Genomic DNA, 17,740 nt, shown 5'->3' with positions numbered 1-17,740 from the left:
CGACACAGAGAAACATTTTATTAATAAAGAATGTTGAGATAAGCAAACCAATTTAAATACAAAAATGTTTTTCAACCTGATAATTATTACACTAAAACAGATTGGACAAACTTATTCACAGGAATTATATTTTACAGATCATTTAATTAATATTTCCTCTATTTATGCCTCCTCTTCCTCCCATTGCATGGCTTACACCTGTAGAAGAAAAAGCAATTATAAAAAAAGGGAATCATTTTTGATAATAAAAAAAAATCTAAGCATTATGGAATAAAACTATTAGATTCTCCACTTGTTCAATGGAATTCATTATAACAATATTTTTATATTATGAACATAATTTAAGTGGAACATTAGCAAACAAGTACTTTTCAGGTATCTTATTTTGTACTAGCTACAACAAAGTCACAAGATATCGTTCAATCATTAAAAATATGCAACAATTTAATGTCCAGAGGCAGAGATGTTACAATGAACAAATAGCAACAATACTGGACTTTCCAGATCCCACTTGCGATTTAAGGAAGAAATATAAAAGTTAAGCTTATTTCATTATATGCCCTGAAGACATAAATCAGTGTATAATAGGCTTGATAGCAAGTATCATATGTTCGTATGTGTAACTATTTGATCCGTAGAACATTTAAAAAATAAATCGGAAGCTTAAGGATTAGAAAACACACCATTCATTTATTATTATGTCACCATACTCTATTATATCATCAGTATGTCAAAAATTTACCTCTCTGTCTGTTAAACTGACGACCACGGACACTTAATCTCAATGTTGTCTGAAGTTTTACCCGTCTGAAAGGCTTTGGCTGACTACTGCTTGTATCTAAGAAAAACATTAAGAAAAGTTAAAAAGAAGCAAATAAAAAAGCCAAGAAAGCAATTATGTGGCAAAACTAATCATTAAGTATAAGCAAAGTGAAGATCTGTCCATTTGCTCTCATAGACTCTTGCCTGGGCTGGTTTCGAACAGTGATCCTCAGATCTCAGCCTTCTGAATAGCTAGGATTATAGTGTGAGCCACTGTTGCCTGCTTCATTTGCTTTATAAAATATGAAAATTCAACCAACAAGAAAGGGTAAAAAGCAAAAACAAAGCTAAAAAAATCCATAAAAATGCTTGATCTTTTTCATTCATTACACAACTAATTTAATAAAACTGTTGGTGACTAGGCATGTACTAGACATAATACTTGGGAGAACAATGGAAAAGATGGCACATATCCCACATTAAAATACAATGTAAGTCATACCTGAGTGTTTTATGGAACACCTCAAGTCTAATCACTAGCAAATTTTGATAGCTCAAATTTAAATATATGTCTTAAATCTATTTGACCTTGCAAACCATCACTTTTATCCTGAATCACTGAAATAGCTTAAAAAATTGCTAGTTTCTGTCTACTACAGCACCTTTTATATATTACAGCTGAATCAACATGTAGTATCACTATTCTAAAGCACCTTAATAGCTTCCTATAGCCAAGAAAACAAACCTAATGCAAAGATCTATGTCCTGTTAGTCTCTGTCCTTATCTGCTCTAGCCACAGTGGCCTCCTGGGTGACTTTGAACATATCAGGTACACTAGACTGGTTTATGAACAATTAATATTCCTCTAAACAATACACAGCTTTGATATTGTTCTTTCAGTTCTTTATTTACATGTCACTTTCACGGTGACATTTTTGATGAACAGCCGGGTATACGACAGGAAATTGAAATTTGTTGACCAGATGAGTAAACTGCTCAGATGGGAAAAGAAGGGTGTATTGTTTCACATTATCAAACAAACCTAGACACTAATGAATATCTATTATAATCTTTCATGCAGTTCCATTAAGTTACTCAATATCTATTCTACTACTAAAGAAAGACAATTCTCACAGTATATCAGAATATACTGAGGAACGCAGAACCTCAGTAATTAATCATGATAACTACAATTTCTGAGCCTTCTATGTACGAAGCACTCAGTTCTACAATTTATATATATATTACTTCTAATTCGGAGTACAGGATTCGATCTCCATTTCAGAGTACAATGTGATAATATTTAAGGTTCTAAGTTGTTAGAAGGTAGAAATAGGATCTTAACCTAAAGATATTGGTCAATAGGTTTACGTTTCACGGAAAAGCAGCTGAGAGGGAAAGAATATGATCTTGGGACAGCAAAGTTACATAACTGCTGAAAAGTACTGACTTAGCAGGTTTGTCAGAAAATATGAAGGTTCCTAGTAATTTCAGACGTATTGCTACACAAGAATAAAAATGAAAACCAGAGTGGAAGATGGAGTACTAACTTCTTCAATAATAAAAGTGATGGGCTGGGAAGGTGGCTCAGTGGTAAAGCGCTTGCCTTGCATGCATGAGGCCCTGGGTTCAATTCCTCAGCACCACATAAGCAAAAAGAAAAAAAAAGCAGGAAGTGGCGCTGTGGCTCAAGTGGTAGAGCGCTGGCCTTGAGCTGAAGAGCTGAGGGACAGTGCCCAGGCCCAGAGTTCAGGCCCCACAACCGGACCCAAAAAAAAAAAAAAAAAAAAAGTGACTACCTGCTTAAAAATTTTGATAAGCTAGCATATCTTATTTAAGAGTGGAGTCTCCCTCTGTATATCACCTTTAATAATAAAAAAAATAGAGAAAGAAAACACACACAAAAACAAGAAAAAATGGAGTCTCAAGGCCAAACTTCTTGTATTTGCATCCTGTTTGTCCATTATCTATAAGCTATTGGACCTAAAAAAATTCATTCAATTTTTCTATGCCATAATTTCTACATTTGTAAAATGATGATAGCTACCATACTGGGCTCCTGTGAGATTAAATATATATATATATATATATATATATATAAAGGGCAAGGAATACTTACTGTGAAATAATGAGTATTCAATAAATGCTCATTACTATTTTATTAAATCTGAGAAGCCAAAATCAGTAACACTATATTATCAGTAAATTCTAAATTCATCTTCAAGCAACTAAGCCCCTTCCCCTTAAATCTTTATATCAGATATCGTATGGGATGGTAAAATGTATGAAAGATAAAATGCCACCACTACTCTGATTTGAAAATAGATGCTACCACTCCTTAGCATCCTTCCCAGTATGCTCATCCCCACAACCTTTATAGCATCTCCTAAGGGAGCCTATGAAGTCTATAGTACATACATTAACATCCTTTGGAAGCATAAATGAACTATTCTTTTGTGAAGGATCACTTTCTGATTATCAGTGGTAGAATATTCCTTTAATAATGAGTTAACTACAAATCATATTCCCTATAATGGTAAAATAGTATTTTAAAATCAGGAAAAAGGAATTACCCATTTATTTCTCATGAGTGTCTTTGCAAACCAGTGTGATGTATGAAAGTTGCATTGGAATAGGAACTTACCTACAGAAGAGCTAGAAGGAGGATCCTGGCTAGTAGAAGGGAGGTCTGACTCATCAGATGCCTGAACAGGTTCTTCTTCCTGCTGGCTATCAATCTCTAGGCCTGCTTCTGAACTAATACTAAGAAAATAAAAATGCATTAGAAATATGTAATTGTTCCCACAATTATCATTTAAACCTGACTTCCCTTGTAAGTAACTTTAGATACAGATACACACACACACAGACACACACAGACACACACACAGACACAGACACAGACACACACACACACACACACACACTCTGAACAAGAGGAAAAAAGCTCAAGTTGGCTTTGCCTTATTACTTTTCTCACCAGTTTTATTAGTTTTCATTTTCTCCATTGAGTTTTGGTTACCTTTTGATAAAGATGTTCACTGTCTGGACACTCATTACAACTAATTACCTAGATTTTTATTTTTTTGGTCAGTGGTGGGATTTGAACTCTGGGCCTGAACATTGTCCCTGAGCTTTTCAGCTCAAGTTGAGCACTCTACCACTTGAGCCACAGTGCTACTTCTGGTTTTCTGGTGGTTAACTGGAGAAAAGAGTATCATAGACTTTCCTGCCTGGGCTGGCTTTGAACTGCAGTCCTCAGATCTCAGTCTCCTGAGTAGCTAGGATTACAGGCATGAGCCACTGGTACCTGGTCTTTATCTAGATTTTGATAAATTCCAATATAGCTTTTTAAGAAAGCAAGAACATCCAGAATGGATGAAGTGCCAGTCAACATTGTCACTATTGGAACAGACTGAGAGGCGTGCTCTGAAACATAGGCTTATGCTTGTAATCATAGTTACTAAGGCACCTGAGATCTAAGGATTGTGCTTCAAAGACAGGCTTGGCAGGAAAGTCTGTGAGACTCTATCTCCAATTAACCACCAAGTGGAGCTATGGTTCAAGTGGTAGAGTGCCAGCCTTGAGTAAAAAAAAAAAAAAACATCTCAGGGATAGTATACAGGCTGAATTCAAGACCCAGGACAGGCACAAAGAAAACAAGAAAGCAAGAGCACTAAAATAACTCACAGTATTAACAATTACTAACATTATCAGTAATTCATCACAGGCTCCAGCCCAGGCAGGAGTTTATAAGTATGTGAAATTCCTGGTTATACAGTTGTAACTTCACCTTTCTCTCTGCTATAAAGAAGCAAATGAGGAATAAAGTACAAGAATAACAGGAATAAACATCAGTAAAGCTATTAGAAATAATAGCCTGAGAGACATCTCTGACGACTACAGACTAAAGCTGAGAGCTGCTGATAAAAAAAAGTAAAGAGCACAAGTCAGGGTTTCAACTATCCTCTGAGTATAGCCTAACTAGATTACTTTAACACATTCTGAGCTTTAGCATTTGTAAAATATGAAATGATAGTTTGCAGAGGTCTTGTGCGGGTCATAAATGAGAAATACCTGGCCCATATAAAATGTTAGATAAAACCAAGTTTTTGAGCTCTATCTAGGAAATCTGAACTCATTTCTAACTATGAAGTAGTACATTTTACAAAGAATTAGTTCCATTTAAAAGTTATTATCTCCACAACCACTACCCACAAGCTCCTTCCATTAAATCGAGTATCTTCTTCTGGATTAACTATACTTATTATGAAAATACTGCTTCTGTTAAGCCTCCTTAAGCCAGTTATTTCAGACATTACATGCCTATAAAATCATGAGGATCACTTGAGAATCAACTATGAAATGGAAAATGAACCATGTCCTAATTTTCACAGAAAGACTTCTTTCTCGGGGGAAAAGTTCAAGCAGCTGCATTAATGAAAGGTTATCAATACTTTTAAAGACACATACTACTCTAGAATATATTCTATAATTCTTAGGAAGATAAAGGCTTTCAAAACTCTCTTCTATAATATTCTCCAAGTTCAAAAATATATCATTTGTAAAATATCCTCTCAAATATATATGTACATACACACATATACATACATACATACATAGATACATATATATATTTATACACTCTCAAAATATAGTGTTTTAACTTATTCTTTTAGTGGGATGTTACTGAAAAAATACAGCACAATAGGTTTTTTATTTCCTGAGTAAACAAAAATAGAAATCAATAGCAAGCAAAAAACTACAAAATAAATTTTTACCCTTCAGACTCTGCCTCCACAAATACTTCATCTCCATCATCGCCTGCTGCTGTTTCATTTGTTGTGGATAAAGTGCCAGTCGATGTTGTCACCATTGGAACGGACTGAGAGGCGTGCTCTGAAGCATCAGAGGTGGTACTCTCAGTAAATACAGTTACTTTAGAAAGAGAAGAAATTAAAAACTTAACTTTGTGGTTTGTAAATTATTAGCTAGACTATTTCTCACAGGTTTCCATGATATTAATAAAACCCAAACAAAACTGACTCGTCTGGCTTTGTTACTGACCTGGGGCTGCAACTTGTAGAGGAGTGGTGGGAACACTTCGGCCACCAGACTCTTCTTCATGAGCAAGGAAGAGGGGTGTCTCATACATTCCTAAACCTAAAGACAATTTGGAGTATTATTAAACATCTGAAAAAATTAAACTGTCAATATCCAAGGTATCTAAAAGAAAAAAAAATTAAGCAGAGAAACAGAAACTGTTGAAGCCCATAATTGAATTATCCTATTAAGCAGACATTAAGCTTTCAAAATTTTAAATAGTTTAAATACTTCCTTCAAATTTAGCTGAAATGTCTTTAATAATAATTTCACTCTTTATTAATATGTTAAATTGTATGATGGTTTCATTCTTTTGTTGGTCATGGGGCTTGAACTCAGACCTGGGCAGTGTCCCAGAGTTGTTGCTCAAGGATGGTGGTCTCACTTTGAGCCACAGCTCCACTTCTGATTTTTCTGGTGGTTAATTGGAGATAAGAGTCTCATGGTCTTCTTTCCTGCAAAGGCTGGCTTTGAACTGTGATACTCAGATCTCAGCCTCCTGAATAGCTAGGACTGCAGGCTTGACCCACCAGCACCTGGTGAAGTTTTCATTAAGTTTCAATAAAGCTAATTTTATTGAATTTCCAACTATCAATTACTACGTTAGAATCTATTTCTCACAAAATGGCAAGTTATCACTATCCTCCTTTTTGCTAATGACACTGAAGTTCAATAAAGCTAAATGCACACCTCATAAGGTTACAAAGCTATTAAGAAATGGCATTGTAAGTTAGGCCAAGATTTGAATACTAAACTCTAGAAATTGTCCTAACACACAGAGCTGCCAAAATTCAAATCCATATGAATCCAGCAAAGAATTTCACATTGGTAGAGATGTGCCATGTTAAAGAGTTAACATCCTAATTCAACAGAGAATAGGTTACAATTAATGATTTGTGTGCTTGTGTATGACAGTACTGAGGCTTGAACTTGGGGCCTAGGTGCTATACCTTAGCTTTTTTGCTTAAAGCTAGTGCTTTACCACTTGAGCCACAGCTCCACTTGTAGCTTTTTACTTATCAATCGGAGACAAGAATATCATGTACTTTTCCTGCCCAGTTTGGCTTTGAATTGTGATCATCATATCTCAGGCTCCTGAGTAGCTAGCATTATAGGTATAAGCCATGGACACCCAGTATCTATGTAGTGTTTATTGATTCAGTATATAAACCTGAATAGTTACCACATTAGCACAGCACTAGGAATCAAAAGAAATAAAAATATCCATCAAAGTAGTTTATTACCGAATACACACAAATTCAGGAAATCTTAGGGTTTAGCTATTTACCTCCTTGAGAAGCAAGCTGGCCAAGATCAGAGTGACTAGAACTTGTTTGTGGCATATCTTCTGGTGGCCCAAACCGGAATCTAGGAACACCAACAACCTGTGGGGAACTAAATGAACAAAAACTAAGATGAAATTTCAGATTACCTGGTTAAATCACAATAGTAGACAGAATATAGTAAAAGGTAGTGAAGAACTGGGGAAAAAACATCGAAAATAATGCAATATACGCTTCTTATAAAAACACTCTCAAAGGTATCAATAACAGTGACAATATGAAAAACCTATGATTGATAACTTTCAGCTCTACTCAACTGTGTTCACATTTTTGAATGTTAGAATAATGAAAGCAAAATGTATCACTAGGAAACATAGTATAAAGAGGAAAGGTTTAATTTTTGAGGTTTATAGTCATAGAAAAAAGTTGCCTAATTGGCTTACTGAGAATTGACAAGTTGCCTTCTAAGATTTAGAAAAATCCTATTTGATGGCTAAAATTAGGATTTTGCCTTCCCCTTAATTATCACTGATCCTCTTTCCCATAATTGGGAATGTAAAACTCAGTATTATTTCTTTCTTTGTCACTTCTTACTGTATCTTTCCTTAGGTAGTCAAGGATTATAGCTCTGTACTAACTCTTGAATGACTTCTATTCAACACTCTAGCTTGAAAGCCTTTCTCTTTCATGGGGTCTTTAAAACTCATCTACATGAAGTTATCTTCCTATGAAAGAACTTTGAGCTTTCCTATGCAATGCCTCAAATTTCCTCATTGCCTACCCCCAAAGTCATGTAGATCTCTGCTATCTAAGAAACAAACTCGAATTATTTCATAGAAGATTAATGTGCTGGAGGCTTAATGCCTAGTATGGTGATGCTGGGGATAGTGGAACTTTAAAAAGTAGAACTCAATGTGATTTCTTTTCAGGTACTGCTTTTGGAAGGGATTAACAGTTCTCTGGGGATAACTGTAAATTCCCACCAGAGGCCGTGAGTAAAGTACAAGCCAGGCCATGTCCTGGCCCCCTTTTTTGGGGGAGGAGAGGCAATCTTGACCCTTCTAATGAAAGAATTTCCGCCATTCTAAGACTGTCTGCCACCATCTGCTTGCCAAAGCTGAGCTGATCAAATTCTAAAACTGTACTAGATTGAAACCTCTTTTCTTTGTAAGTTACCTAGTCTTTCATATTTTGTTAAAGCACCAGGAAACAGTAAAAAATAATAATTCTAATTTTCTCAGTCTTACTTTTATTCAGATAACTAGTCTGAAATAAAAAATGATGAAGTTAAATTTATAGTTTTCCTAACAGGAAAATCTGTATGGGTCCGGTCCATTCTCTCCAAGACTACTGCTATTATGAGGTTTTTAGGAAAAGGTTTGGGGACTAGTGATTTTTAGAGCCTGAAGAGTTTGACATCTGTTGCTTGGCATAGTGACACACCCTTATATAATTTCATTTAGTCAAGAGGCAGAGATTGGGAAGAAATTTGGGCCCTAACTGAAAAATAACTAATTGAAAAAACCTCCTTATCTTTCTTTCTGTTGTTTTTAATGTACTTATAATGTACCATGTGTTTTTTGTTTCTTTTGTTATGTTCTTCCCCCAGGGTATAACTCTTGTTTTCACTGTATTTGATTCTGGTGCCCTGAATCATGTATATACATTTTTCTAATTTGGGGAGGGAAAGGGAAATAATAAAATGTTGAAATAAGGTTATAGGATGACCCACTGTAACAACGAGACATACAAGACACTATGTTGGAAACAAACATTACAACTTTGAGGGGTGGGGAAGGAGAAGTTGGGGAGGTGAGGAGGGAAGGGATTGTAGGGGAAAAACAAAGGAGGAGGTAACAACAATTGATAGGAAATGTACTCATTACCTTACTCATATAACTGTAACCCCTCTGTACAGTATTTTTACAATAAAAAATCAAAAAACTTACTAAAAACAAAAAGAGGGCTGCATTGTGGTTCAAGCAGTAGAGTACAAGCCTATTAAGTACAAAGTTCTGAATTAATCCCCAGTACTGCTTTTAAAAAAAAGCAATAACACTTGTAGAAATGTGTCTTTTTGGAGTAAAAATACACTTTGTCTTTTGCTACCAATAAGCATATTTACGTGTTACTACACCTAGACTACTGGGTATTTCCAAACTTGCAGAATCTTTACATTTTTCTTTCCTTTTTCTTTTCTCTGAAGTGCTCAAACCTATTAAAACTAGGGCCTTACATACTAGGCAAACATTCTACTATTGAGCTACATATACCTAGCTTGAAACTTTCAAATTGTAATTTTTAACTATATCTTATTATGCAAGTAATATTTCATCCACAATTAAACAAGAACTTTTACAGAAAAAGTTGTCTATCCCCAGAACTGGAGAAATGGCTCAAGCGATAGAGAGCCTACTGCTTGACTGCAACGCCCTGAGCTCAAGTCCCAGTACCTCCAAAAGATAAGCCTTCTAGTTCTTTTTTTATTTTTATTTTTGGGTCCAGTCGTGGGGCTTAAACTCTGGGCCTGGGCGCTGTCCCTCAGCTCTTCAGCTCAAGGCTAGTGCTCTACCACTTCCTTCTAGTTCTTTAAGAGGATTGGTAGAGCACAACAGTTAGCACAGCTTCTATATGCTTGGTATAAAAATAAAAACTTCTGGTTAGATGCACCAGCCAACGAATAAAACCAACAGATAACCTAGTTCAAGTCCTGGTCTTGGATAAAAAATAAATAAAAATAAAACCTGCTATTTTCTGGCTGGCTGACTTTTGGCAAATTAGTTAATTTCCTTAGACTGCATTCAATAATCTTACCTGTAAAATGACAACAATAATTGCCTCAAAGTTAAGAGTCTTAACTAAATCAACATAATTGGAAATGCTAAATATATGTAAGCAACTCTGATTTAATTTAATGTGATCACTTATTAAGTCTCCTAAGATTATTATTATTATTTTTGTCAGTTGTGGGGCTTGAACTCTGGGCCTGGGGGCTGTCCCTGAGCTCTTCAGCTCAAGGTGAGTGATCTTCCACTTGAGCCAGTGACACTTCCAGTTTTCTGGTGGTTTATTGGAGATAAGACGGACTTTTCCTTCCCTGGGCTGGCTTTGAACCTCGATCCTCAGATTTCAGCCTCCTGAGTAGCTAGGATTACAGGCGTGAGCCACCGGCACCTGGCCTTAGATTCTTAACTGTTGGAAAAATTATTTCTATTCCAGGTTCTATTGCTATGCTTCAATTTACCTACACTATTTAGGTTATAGTTAGATGCTTTATGTGTTTTACATTTATAATCTTACTACTATAATCACTTTAATTATAAACATATCCACCAACATCTATGTAGCATTTACCATTTGACAAATAATACCTTAACATGAAAATATAAACTCACTAACTCCTACAACTTATGAAGTAGGGATTATTATAGTATTATTCTCATTTTAAAGTGAGCCTACCCAGAAGAGGAGGTGAACTTAAAGAACTTGCTACTGCTTAAGCCCTACCTGGAGGCTGCTTTCAAACACTTTCTGATGTAGATATCATCACCTTAATCACTGTAATATGATCTTTAACATTCTTACTAGAAACAACTTTCTTTCACATTTATAAACTTTTCCTTAACAATACATTCTTAACTCTTCTACTTTGGGAGCTAATATGTAACAGAGAAGGATGCAGCAAATAACTAATAAACAAGTAAACTAGCAAGGGAACAGAATTTCATCCCTGATTAAGTTTCTCTATTAACTTACTGAATAGCTTCAGCAAATCCATCTGTACGGTGTGGCACCACAAGAGTTGGAGTACTTGGAACTGTCCGGTCTTCATCATCAAAAAAATGCTGTTGCTGAAACAAAGAAAGGAAATGGTGACTGACAGGCACAATAGCATGTTCATGACTGTACACACATCTCCATGAAGGTGCATACTTACCATACCACCTATTCCGGGAGTCAACTGAAGCCCACGTCCCACAGACTGCCTCCGGGTCATCTGAATTCTCTGTTAAAAAATACATTATATTTGTTTTGTGTTAAAAATCAGATATTTGTTTTTTTAAAAATCAGGTAATAAAGCACTCAATAGCAATAAAAACAGCTTGTTAACCAACAAAGTAATCAATGTTAGCAGATAATGTTTTGAGGATATTTTCTCTAAAAATTGTGACATTTTCCTTAGTAAAATTTTACACTGAAGAAACTAGTTATTTTTTTTTTTATTTCATTATAAGAGTCATCCATTTGTTAGGCAAGCATTTGAGCATTTGACATACCCTCTATATTTTGTGTTTTTAATTTGTTTTCCAGAGAGGAATTACCTAACTTTTGCTCAGGCTGGCCTCAAATCGCCACTAGCCTGTTATCATCTCTTAAACAGCTGAGAGTACAGGCATATACTACCATGCACACACATTTAAATTATATTAATGAATAAAAATGTTATTCATCACTGCACAAAATATTAATATTTAAACTAAAACTAATTTATAATACTCTCTTATTTGTATATGAGTTTAGCGTCTATCTCCTTGTCCTAAAAATGTTACCAACTATGCTTTTGAATTTTAAGTTTTAATTATTTTTCAGAGATATGACTTCTCAATTGTTTCTCAGTTAATGTCTCAATTTGAAGAGCTGGGGCTATGTTAACTATACGTGTTTTAGCAGCATCCATATTTAACATATTATGTTCAAGGGTAAAACTCACAGATTAGGAGAATCTTCATACTTTACATGGTGTGTACTGCAATAGCCTCTTACTAAGATATATGTAAACCCACTATATGCAAAACATAAAAGATGTGTTTACCTTTATCTATGTTAAAAGTGGAAACATGTATGATTCCAAACAAATAAGAGAAAAAGGGTTAACTAAATTCCTTTCCCAAAATCACGTGCACTTTAGAAAAACTTAAAAAACCAGTGGTACCTAGTTGCCAAAATATACTTCTTTTTAATTAAAATCCAAGAAAGTCTTTGTTAACTTGTAGAAATCAATATCAGAATTTTATTTGCTATGACTATAGTCCTTTCAATTTATACACAACTTTTTGTAAGACTTACCTTGTTAAATGTCAATCCATTTTTGAAAGGAAAAGAAACCAGGTATTAGTCTTAAAAAGACACAAAATTATGCCCAAACATTATTAAATTCATTTGAGAGAAGAGAGAGAACCGAGAGTCATGCTAAGGAGAAAAAGCAAAGACTATTAGCTTTCTGAGAAGCATCAGTTTATTCTTCAGTACCTGCACAGGTGGTCCTAGCTCTTGAGGTGGAGCATGAATGGTAAGGCGAGGGGGGAGTGGGTGAGGTGGTCTTCTAGGAGACTGTGGTGCTCTAGGGGTCTGCCTTTCAGATGCAGATGATGGCTGCTGTTCTCTAGCAACATCCTGGGAAAAAGATGACTCTGCTGTACCTGAATTTCCTTCACCTACAGAAAAAGGTAATTTTGGACTAAAAATCTGCCACAAAGTAACCTGGACAATACCCAAATGTACATATTTTACCACTAGGAATGTTCCCCTCACGTGTATATGCAGAAGTGAAGTTTATATCAAAATTTAGTAGTTAAAATTTTGAGGTCTAGAGTCAGATCCTTGCTCTAACATTTGCTATGATGTATGTGCCCTGGTTAAATCACCTTCTTTGATTCTAATTTCTCATATTGGTACCCAAACCTACTAAGTACATAGTAATTATTAGAAACAGAGGGTCCCCAGAAAATTATAAAGTAAGCTTCCAAAATGTATCAAATCCATCCATTCCCTAATTAGACTACTAGGTCTATTTGTGTCTTGACTGAAAAACCAAAACAAAATAAAAACAAACAAAAAAACCCAAACAGAAAAAAGTCTTATATAAGTATTTAGTCAGTGTCTCAATGTGCTTCATATCTGGAAAACAAGGCTGGGAATACTTGCTCTCAGGGAACACTGAACTTTTAGTTATGAAAAGTATCAAAACTATATGCCTCTAAAACTAACTATGCAACACAGAAGAAAAGGAAAACCAAACCTTTTCACGGTTGTTGCAAGACAACACTTCCTAACTCCAATATATACCTGGTTAGACTGACCTCTTCTGGTTATAAACTGCTGTTACATTTCCCTGATTTAATTTTACCAACATAGGATTTTACCAGAAGCAGCTTTATGATCCACTAGAAATTTATTTAAGTTTTATAGCATATTCATTTAAATTTTACAACAATCAAATGAAATAGTACTTAGTATTGTAATGGCACTGCACAGACTTTATGAAAGCACAATATAGTGTCAAAAGCTTTATTCCCAACTTACCAAGTCTTACTACCTAAATAATAAAGCACAATTGTAAGATCAGAAAATATTACAACAAACATTCAGATTTAAGGCTAATGAAGTCTCACCACTGTTTTGCGAATCAGCAGCTCTCTGATTACTTTCACCTCCACCCAAACTTTCTTCTGTTTCAGTACCAGGGTCAGTGCCATCACCACCCTGCAAACAAAATGTAATGACTTAAGCTCAAGTAAATCAAAGCAGTATCATGAATCAAAGATTAACCATTGCAAAGACAAATCAACCAATCAAACCTTTAAAAGGTTTGATTTAAAAGGGGTATAAAATGTGATGTCAGGAAAATGAACCCTTAGATATGTATCTTAATGTTTTTTTCTTTCATGCATGTGTTTCTAATGCATTTATAAGATTATCTCTTTGTTGCTCTGTATGTCCCTCCCCCACAGTATAACCCCTGCTTTCACTGTATTTGATGTCAGTATAACTTGTGAAGGAGATGGGGAAAAACCAGTTGTTTAAGGATACAGGTGGACCTGTTGAACAATGAGAAGTACAAGTTGTCATGTCCAAAACGAGCTTTACAATGTCGGTGCGGGGCGGGGGGGAGGGGGGGGAGGAGAAGGGTTGGGATTGGGGGGGAGGGGGGAGGCTGGGAAGGGATGTGAAGGGTAAACCAAAGGAGGAGGCTGCAATGCTTGGTAATAAATGTACGCATTATCCTGCCCATGTAATTGTAACCCCTCTGTACAGTATGTTCACAAATAAAATAAAATAAAATTAAAAAAAAATAAAATAAAAGGGGTATAAAGATAGGTTTTGGTATCTTGATTAACAAAGCTCTTTCTGTACTAAAGAAAAAGAGCAAGTTTTCTAAGTAAGCATTTAAAGTTCTAAGCAGTTACCTCAGCATCATCAGCTTCATAACCATCGTTACCATCTGCACTACCAGTTCCTTCATTGCTGTCTTCACCTTCATCTCCCATCCCTGCATCGTCTTCATCATCATCATCGTCATCTTCATCTTCTTCATAATCCTAGTAAAAAAATCTGCAGGTGTGAAAAAGATCTAGGATATGGCCTATAGATTTTGCACATGTTAATGACCCACTTAAGGAATGGGTTGTCCTGAGAGCAAAATACGACTAGCTCAATGGCTAAATAGCGTAACTGCAATCTTCATAAAATTATACAATAATGACTGATTTTGTCTGTTCACATGAGAATGCAAAGATGCTAGGCAGGTGACGAAAGTGTACTTCAATTCTATCCACAATTAACACACACTCAAAGAACAACAAAATTATAACATATTAGGAATTTAAAAAAGATGTTACTTTACTGATAAGAAAATTTCAAGAGAGACGCTGTCAATGTAGGATTAAATTCCAGAATAAAGTACAATGTACCACAAAAAACATACTATTTAATAATGATACATCAATTACTTCTGAAATGAAATATAGGATTTCAAAAGAAAAAATACCTTGTTTCTACAGAAACAATATTGCTTATAACTGAGTTAACATAGACATTTATCAACAATTTAAGATTAAAATTGGGAATAAATTTCAAATGGCTTAGTATTCATTAAAAAAAAACTCACAAAATTTAAACTGGTTTTTTCCATCATTGTCTCTAGATACATTTTTATTATATAATTTAATTCCTGAGCTAATCAGCTAATCTAGTCTACTATATTAGACTAGAAATCAGATTTTACTGACATATATTAGTAATATCAAGATTTAATACTTTTATAGTTTAAAGCTACTTAGCCAGGTTGTATACATTCTTGTAATCCCAGCATTCAGGAAGCCAGCCTGAGCTGTACAATATGACAAGTACATGCCCAAGGCCCTGGGTTTGATCTCCAACAATGGAAAACAAGTTTAAAAATACCAGATCATTTCAAAGCTAAGTTCACCTCATGTTCACCATCATTTTCATCTTCATCATCATCTTCATCATCACTGTCAATTACAATGACATCATCTCCTTTGCCTTGTCCATCCTGAGATGAAGTAGTTGTCGTCTGCTGATCTGACTGAAGTGGTCCAAGATCTATTTGTAGAGATTGAGATGTTTCTTCACTGTCTTCCATAGGTGTATAATCTCCCTGGGTGACTCCCTTTAAATATTAAATTTAAAATATCAAATATACTTAAAACTATTAGTGAGCTATCACTTTCAAAGTAAAGCTTAAAAAATATTTATGGATTAGCATTATTTTATTTTTGAAATTATAGTTCAAAAGCAGAATCAACGTGAAATATATCATAAACATTTGACTTTGGGCAGGACAGTAATTGTACCTATTGTTAGGTAGGATTCACGTCAGTAATAAAGGAATATAAATATAAGCACATTGTGTAGCACATAAAGTACTCATTCAATTTCTGATACAGACTAGGAACACTCTACAGATAATGAAGCATAATGAAAAGTGACATAATGACGCCAAAGGATGCTCAATAGGTAAGTGTCTCTCCAAATATTTCCAGATCCAAAGAACTCTAAATTCTGAAACACTGTCCTAAGTTTTTTGTATGAGACACACAACTTCCATCAAACATTAAAATAACTATTTTATTTCCACAATTCTGTTTTGTTACCGAAATATGCTGTTTAACTTAAGTTCTGTTACTTGCTATTAAAGATGGATTTTGGCTTAAACATGCAATAACATTTTTTCTCTTCCATATAAGCCAGCAAGTCTTTTGAACTAAGCCATAATGGGAATCAAAATAAGTCAAGGCATAATAAAACTTTCCTAAAGTGATTTGTTCAGCTAAAGGAAAAAGCAACATACAATGGAAAGTTAAATGATACTTTTGAGTCATACATAATCTCAAAAAAAAATTCCTTGAGAAAATATGGGCATAACTTAACCAAATCTGGCAATTAAACAGAAACCCATGTCTTATTTCAAATAATTTTTCTATCCTTTAGACATACTTCTCAGAAAGATAAAGTAATGTCCTTTTTAGACCTGCACAGCCAAGGGTTTAGTTAGGTGTTTTTGGAAAACTAATGCATCTCAAAAGCTAAAATCTGCTTGTAATCTGTGACTGCTTCTGAGCAATTTACATAGTTAAAATCACAACGAAAAGATCATGAAGGTTATCCAGACAGAAAGTACTTTTTCAAGCTGAAGAGGACACCTCAGAACTACACTGGCTGGGTTCAAATCCCAGCTCCAATGCTGTGTTAACCTAGATCCATTACTTATCTGGGTATTAGTTTTTTCACCTATTATGTTTATCCAAAGTTACCCAGTATACTTCTTAGAACACTTGGACATTATAAAGTTAGTTATCTTTTGCATTCTCATAAGGGGCAAAAGAATGAGAATAGTAATACTGTAAAGTTAAGAGGCAGACACTGTTTTAGGAACTGTATAATGTCTAAGTGTTATAGAGCTCTAAAAGTAAAGCAACTAAAGAGTTGATAACAAGCTTACAGTTAGTCATACAGCTTTTAAGTTGGGAAGCTAAGAAGGGAACCCCATGCTTTACATTCTCTTTCCCTTTGTCAAATTGTTCTGCAGAAGCCTCAATGAGAATCAAAATGTAAGTGTACAAATAGAGTGTATCTTATGAATTATGTTAATGCTGAATGGGAAACAAAGAAAGACCATGAAATGTGGCATTATGGTCCAGTAAGACTCCCCTAGCATTCCTGTTCTTTGAAATAATTTTAAAATAGTGGCTGTTTATTCATAACTCATCAATCTGAAGGATCTTGGCTATATATGAAAACATTCTTTAATATGAATTTGGAGCACAGTACATACACAGAAAGAAAAGCAGAAAGAGTACTGGTTAATTCCAGTAATATTTTATTGAATATAAAGACATTTTTAAAAGTTTAATTGTTTCAATTTGTCACAACAATAGATTACTTTGTTTTTACTTACTTCTCCAATGGAATCTTGAGAATCCTGGTTGTATACTTGAGTCTCTACCTCTCCATCAGTACTTTCTTCTGCCATAACTTCTTCCTGAATCATGATATACAATTTACCAACCATTTTAATATTAGTCACCTGTTCTGCTAATTCTTAATTTTTTTTTGTCGGTCATGGGGCTTGAACTCTGGGCCTGAATGCTGTCCCTCAGCTCTTCAGCTCAAGGCTAGCACTCTACCACTTGAACTACAGCGCCACTTCCAGTTTTCTGGTGGTTTACTGGAGATAAGAGCTTCATGGACTTTCCTGCCTGGGTTGGCTTTGAACCACTATCCTCAGATCTCAGCCTCCTGAGTAGAATTACAGGCGTGAGCCATCGGCACTTGGCCCAATTCTTAA

General features: G+C 35.0%; 1 protein-coding gene across 2 annotated transcripts in view; it reads right to left on the bottom strand.

Moving 5' to 3' along the window:
• Position 1: 1 nt before the first annotated feature.
• Tpr (translocated promoter region, nuclear basket protein) overlaps positions 2 to 17,740 on the bottom strand; it is a 56,329-nt gene continuing 38,590 nt past the window's right edge. For both annotated transcript variants that reach the window (XM_013021793.1, XM_013021792.1), the window contains 13 exons: positions 17,351 to 17,434; positions 15,359 to 15,562; positions 14,337 to 14,468; positions 13,542 to 13,632; positions 12,400 to 12,584; positions 11,087 to 11,155; positions 10,906 to 11,000; positions 7,155 to 7,261; positions 5,831 to 5,926; positions 5,545 to 5,701; positions 3,408 to 3,526; positions 743 to 838; positions 2 to 198 (listed from right to left, as the gene is read on the bottom strand). In XM_013021793.1, coding sequence (XP_012877247.1) covers positions 143 to 198; positions 743 to 838; positions 3,408 to 3,526; positions 5,545 to 5,701; positions 5,831 to 5,926; positions 7,155 to 7,261; positions 10,906 to 11,000; positions 11,087 to 11,155; positions 12,400 to 12,584; positions 13,542 to 13,632; positions 14,337 to 14,468; positions 15,359 to 15,562; positions 17,351 to 17,434 — 1,491 coding nt within the window. In that variant the 3' untranslated portion in view covers positions 2 to 142. The remainder of the gene's footprint in view (positions 199 to 742; positions 839 to 3,407; positions 3,527 to 5,544; positions 5,702 to 5,830; positions 5,927 to 7,154; positions 7,262 to 10,905; positions 11,001 to 11,086; positions 11,156 to 12,399; positions 12,585 to 13,541; positions 13,633 to 14,336; positions 14,469 to 15,358; positions 15,563 to 17,350; positions 17,435 to 17,740) is intronic.

The sequence above is a fragment of the Dipodomys ordii genome, unplaced genomic scaffold (genome assembly GCF_000151885.1).
Source record: "Dipodomys ordii isolate 6190 unplaced genomic scaffold, Dord_2.0 Scaffold57, whole genome shotgun sequence".
Lineage (NCBI taxonomy): Eukaryota > Metazoa > Chordata > Mammalia > Rodentia > Heteromyidae > Dipodomys > Dipodomys ordii.
This window is presented reverse-complemented; position numbering and strand designations above follow the sequence as displayed.